Source organism: Cupressus sempervirens, chromosome 5 (genome assembly GCF_028749045.1).
Source record: "Cupressus sempervirens isolate cs-2001-9-10 chromosome 5, ASM2874904v1, whole genome shotgun sequence".
In the NCBI taxonomy this organism is placed as follows: Eukaryota; Viridiplantae; Streptophyta; class Pinopsida; order Cupressales; family Cupressaceae; genus Cupressus; species Cupressus sempervirens.
The window spans coordinates 46,710,278-46,715,852 of NC_143122.1; the positions used below are offsets into that span (position 1 = coordinate 46,710,278).

Sequence of the window (5,575 nt, forward strand, 5' to 3'; positions counted from 1 at the left end):
TCTCTAGTCAAGATGAGCCCTTTTGTCTAATCAAGATGAGAACACAGAGAAAAATAACCCTGCCATTTAGAATAAGTATTTGGGGTGTTTATAGGGATGAGAAACTAAACAAAGTGAAGGTTACAACTATAGCTAATTTACAAGTCTAGAAAAAAGTAATGACATTGTTCATGGGGGACTATAGGGTACCTATGAGGGCTCAACAAAACAAGGTGTTGGTGAATTGCAATAAAAAATCCATATGCTCATATTTACACATATTCAATGAAATTTCATGGACCATTTTATGTTAGTCACATATTACTAGAAAATTTACAAAACATCATGACACCATGCATCTAGTGCAATGACATTTTTTCGAAGCAAATATGACAACCTTAGCACTACCTATACACTAACTAGTAGAATTGTTTAGCTTGTTATAATAGTATGTTTGGCATCTTCTAATTATAGTGTCAACGAACATAATACAAAAAATATGTGTACTTTGAGAAAAGATTCAAGATTTTTAGATAATAACATCTTACATATAAAATATAAATGTGATGGGAAAAAAATGCTTTTTGTATCCTTTAGGTTAATGTTTGTATGTCTACAAAAACCCATTTTGTTGTCAAGCTCAAGTCTACAATATAGATGTGATTGATTAAGATGTTCCCATTAAACAATGTCATAATAAGACTATTGTGCATCATTTAGTAACTTCATAGATAAAATATTAAAATAAACATTCTAAATGAACCTCACCTAACACTTACCACATCTCACACAACATTTTCTAAAGATACTATAGATCAATATCCCTTCAAATAAAAAGTTGAATATGTATAATTTATTATATAATTTTAATTTTAATTAATGTATAGATTTTAAACTATTATTTCAAACACATGAAAAAATTAAAAGAAATAATAAAAAAATGCTGAAGAGACAATTCTAAGATCTATAGAGTCAAACAGACCCCAAAAATATCGGAGAAAAAATTTCACCATTATAATAAAATAAAGTTGACCAAAGAAAAAGGAAGTTCGAGAAGCTTTCTTTCATATAAGATGATGATAATTCTTCTTTTTCTTCAACCAGTCGCAAGCTCGTCCCTTTTTCATTCACGACCTTGAACAAAATGGGCATTCCAAAAACATATTGTCGTTGAAAATTTAAGCATGGTTTGAGGTCTTCAAGGAAAAAATTGTTTAGATCCATATTTGTCACCTATATTACTGTATACGAAACACTATTTCTATGCTGGAAATTTTGGATTAAATCATCTATTGTCTTTTAATGTCTACAAAGATGATAATGTAGAGCTTCAAGTTAAATCGAAAATGTAATATTTATTAACCACTTGTTGCCATTCTCTTAACACAGTTTTAGTTTTATAAGCAGGGTGCATAATTAAGTATAGAGGTAAAAGCATAAAACTAAAACTAAACCCATTTAATAGAAATATATATCTCAGAATTTAAATTTCTCAGAGTTAAACCGTAGCTTACAATAGATTAAATACATATTTTTGATAACTGAATCCCCAAGTATACTTGGATTCCTTATTCACTATTCTCCATATCAGTCTTTTTATTGTATAATTTGTATTAAGTTGACGGATTGGGCCACCATTATGCTTTGATGTTTAGCAGCTAACAAACTCATAATCGACTTGCAGATGGCCAGCATTGTATCCATTTCCATTGGTGTCAATCTTGTTGAATTCATTAACGTCCAAGTCAAGACCTCCATTTGAACATTGATCAACTATTCTCACAGTTGTCTGTGCTTGTGTATCCCGGTTTGTCACCTGCATTACACCACCAAATTAAGGAATACTCAATAACATTATAATCTATATGTAGTTTTACAATCTAAACTAGATATTTCTACATTCTCATTTTATGATTGATCATCAAGACATTAGAAAGTTCAGGGCTCATTTGGTTGCTGGAATAGGTCTGAAATAGGAAAAGAAAATTAGAATATGTTTTATATTCGTTGTTTGGTACGCTCAATTAGAATTAGGAATAAGAAGACATATTCCAATTTTGCCCCTAAAATGAGCATTGTCTATGCCAAAAAATAGTTGGAACTGGAATATCTATTCCTATTCTCAATCTGTTTTTTAATTTAAAAAATAAAATTTAATTCCATTCCCATTCCATTTTTCTATTCTAATTTTCAATTCCTATGCCAGCAACCAGAAATAATAGAAAGTAATGACAGAAATAATAGAAAGTAATGAAGAATGTCATCACAAGTAAGAAATAATTATCAAGAACCTTAAGATTACTCAATAAAACTATACAAGATAATCAGAGCATTGGGGAATGAATTACCTTTAAACAGAGGCCACAGGCGGCTTGTCCAGTTGGGCCAACTGGTCCACAGAAGGCAGTCCAGCCATACTTCTGTCTCCATTCGAGGGGCTTGTCTGCATCCCACGTTGCACAGTAAACAGATGCTGTGTTCAAATCCCACCCGATATTTTGAGGATTATAATTATTATAAGTTGCCCTCACATTTGTGGCTGTTTGAGCATTAGCCTGCAATGCAAACAAACTAAGGCAACCCAATACAATCGCCAACATCACTTTGCTCTCCATCTTATAACAACAATACCCACTATTTGATTTCTTCACCCACTTCCTCACAAAGCTTTCTCAAGTATTGAGTAGTATTGGTGTTTGGGTAGGAGTATTGAGTATTTATAGATAACTCATGCAGAGAAAGCGGGTCCTAAATGTTTTGCCCACTAAAGAGACGTGTTCAAACAAATAAGGGAATCCAATGAAGAGCTGAGTCTAAGCAACGTATCTCTTGACTCGCCTTCTCATCAGCCACCTCAATTAATGCAGTCAATAGTTTTGATAACCATCAAGAAGGTTCTTTGAACGCGGGAGAGTCAACATACTTGACAATTGTGCACAGAAATTTGTGTTCAATCCGTTTTTGGTGGTCTTCACTAAATTTATGGCTAACACTTGTGTTTTATATACACAACCTGACAAATGAAATAAAGAATGAAAGTTGGGGCGATGTTCAGAATTTTATGGAAGCTCGAAACAAAATAAAAGAAAACCGTGTCAAAGATGGAAACAAAGACCTGGGAGAAGGGATGAGCTTGGTAGGGAATCATAGAGAAACGTCGTGGATAGAAAGCGAGAGAATGTCTTAGAATAAATAGACCAAGTCTAATATAGTGTTCAAACACAACAATGTATCTACATAAAATATAATGTATAGTCGGGATCTCTAAAGATATCTACTTGTAAAGGGATTCCTTATGTTTCTGGAACTATTTTGTTTAAAAATGGAACAAGACTATTTTAGTATATTCATTGATGAATATAAGAAAACGTAAATAGTAGAAACAATTGATGGTTGAAAGAAAGATAACACGAGATTTTTATACCTATTTTAGTCATATAACATTATTTTCCTCAATTTTTTACTAAAGGAAACAAATTAGTCAATCTATTGGAGTTTATCTTACACTAAGGATAGTTCAAGGTATCAACAGGATAATTTTAGAAAATTTTGGCTCGTAATTTGATTAATAATTTAAGATTTATCGCAACCTAAATTGTCATATTTTTTAATAAATTTTAGCTCTAAAATATTTAAAATCATTCAATTTATTTTACTAGAAACTTTATATTCAAAGGTTCACTATAATATTCGATATATGATTATATTTGATTCAACTAAATATTATATATTATTGGAGAAATTATAATTAATTCACTAATACTTATCATAATTATTAGTTACTTCAGAGATATATCACCAATATTTAGTTTTCACTATTGATTTAAAATATGATCTAATGATCTTCATAATATTTCATGAGTTAAAAAATATTAAATTTTCATTTGTAATATTCTATGTCGATTAATGAAATTTCTATTATTATTGAGATTCACCAATATTTTCTATACAAAAATTATGATTCCAAAATAAATGCCAATATAAATAATAATTTATAAAAAAAATTAAAATGAAAGATTCGTGTATAGAAATATTTTTTTTTCAAAATAATGAAAGATTCACCAATATTTTATATCTCTTTTCAGAGGGGGTTTTCTTAAAGATACCTTGAATAAGGTACACAAAATAATTGGTCATTCTTAGACATAATATAAGAGTTTTATTTGAAAAAACATACTTAAAATAAAAAATAAAGGTTTTGTTAAAAGACTAAGTTTTATGTATTTTAAAAATAATCAATTGTTCTAATAGTTTTATAATATATCATTTCTTTATTTCTAAATAAGTAAGTTATCTTTATGGCTACAATTTCATGTTCAATTGACCATCTCATTCTTACTATCTTATATAGATAGAATTATCCTATTTAAATCTTGCTTTTAGTTGTTTTTGCTTTTGCTTTCAAAGACATTATATCATTGATGGGTTGAGTTTAATTTCTTAAAATATTAGATTTTACTTGCACAATAAATAGGAAAAGAAAGGAACCCTTTGGTTTTGTTCTTTTTCTTATAAGTTTACTTTGGTCCGCTATTAGTTCCCTTTACATTGTTGTTTAGATTCTCCTCCTTTTGCCCTTCCCCTACCCTATTTGGTGTCAAAGATAAATGTACCCTTGTTCACAGTGATCAAAATACATGTGTACTAAAGGTTACAATATAATGACTACTAATCATTCTGGAGTGCTACCATCAAAAGACGAAAATACTCTTTCTTGATCTTCATACAACACAAATCATTTGAAATGTTCCTTTTCTAATTTTGTATGATATTTCCAACCTCTAATCAGATTTTCAAGATCAAACTACTAATATCACAAAGATCCACCAAATTTCTCAAGAAACCCCAAATCGGGTATGCCAGAAATTGTGCCAAAAGCTTCACAGCTTCACCTATTATTAATAAATCTGAAAGTGGACATTTTTATAGAAATTTCAGCATCATAACAGCCTACAAAATGACATTTCCAGATTTGTATAGCCTTTACACAACAGTTTTCAAATGTAGGACAAAAACTATGCTCATCGGGTTCCCGAAATTAACACAAAAATGCCCGAAAACACCACAAAAATACTAATAATCTATCTCAAAATTTTAATCACGTCCTAATACATATATTCAGCTCTATTTTAATAGCTTAAAGTCTGAAATATAGCAGCAACCAAAATGGATATGAAATGCTCAATTGAAAACACCAAACTCATGCAAAAATCACACCCAAAAACCCACAAATCTACACTGTTCAGCACAAAGGCAAACTCTATATGAGCATGCACATGGAATGGCTTCAAACTCCCGTCCTTAGCCTTCCTGAAAACCTGCAAACTCCCGTTCTTGGGTCTCCCTGGAAACCTACAAACTCTCGTTCTTGGGTCTCCTTCTCCACAGGTTTGGCAGCCTCTGAAGAATAACAAAGAATGAGCAAAAATCAAGTTCTCCCCATCCACCCAAAATGCCTCCAAACCCCTTAAAAGAGGGCATAACTGTAACTCACGTCCAAGAGAGGTTAATGAAACATATTTTAATAATAATTTTCATTTATTAGTCCAACAGTTTCCAAAGATTAACCCCCTTTTTCCGAAACTTCACTTTCTTG

At 30.8% G+C, this 5,575-nt stretch overlaps 1 protein-coding gene across 1 annotated transcript; it reads right to left on the reverse strand.

Moving 5' to 3' along the window:
• Nucleotides 1–1,436: 1,436 nt before the first annotated feature.
• Nucleotides 1,437–2,677, reverse strand: LOC149554480 (pathogenesis-related protein PR-4-like). Its single transcript, XM_089828533.1, has 2 exons — nt 2,328–2,677; nt 1,437–1,795 (listed from the first exon to the last, which is right to left on the reverse strand). The coding sequence occupies exons 1-2, from the start codon at nt 2,592–2,594 to the stop codon at nt 1,631–1,633; spliced, it is 432 nt and encodes a 143-aa protein (XP_089684659.1). The 5' UTR covers nt 2,595–2,677; the 3' UTR covers nt 1,437–1,630.
• Nucleotides 2,678–5,575: the final 2,898 nt, after the last annotated feature.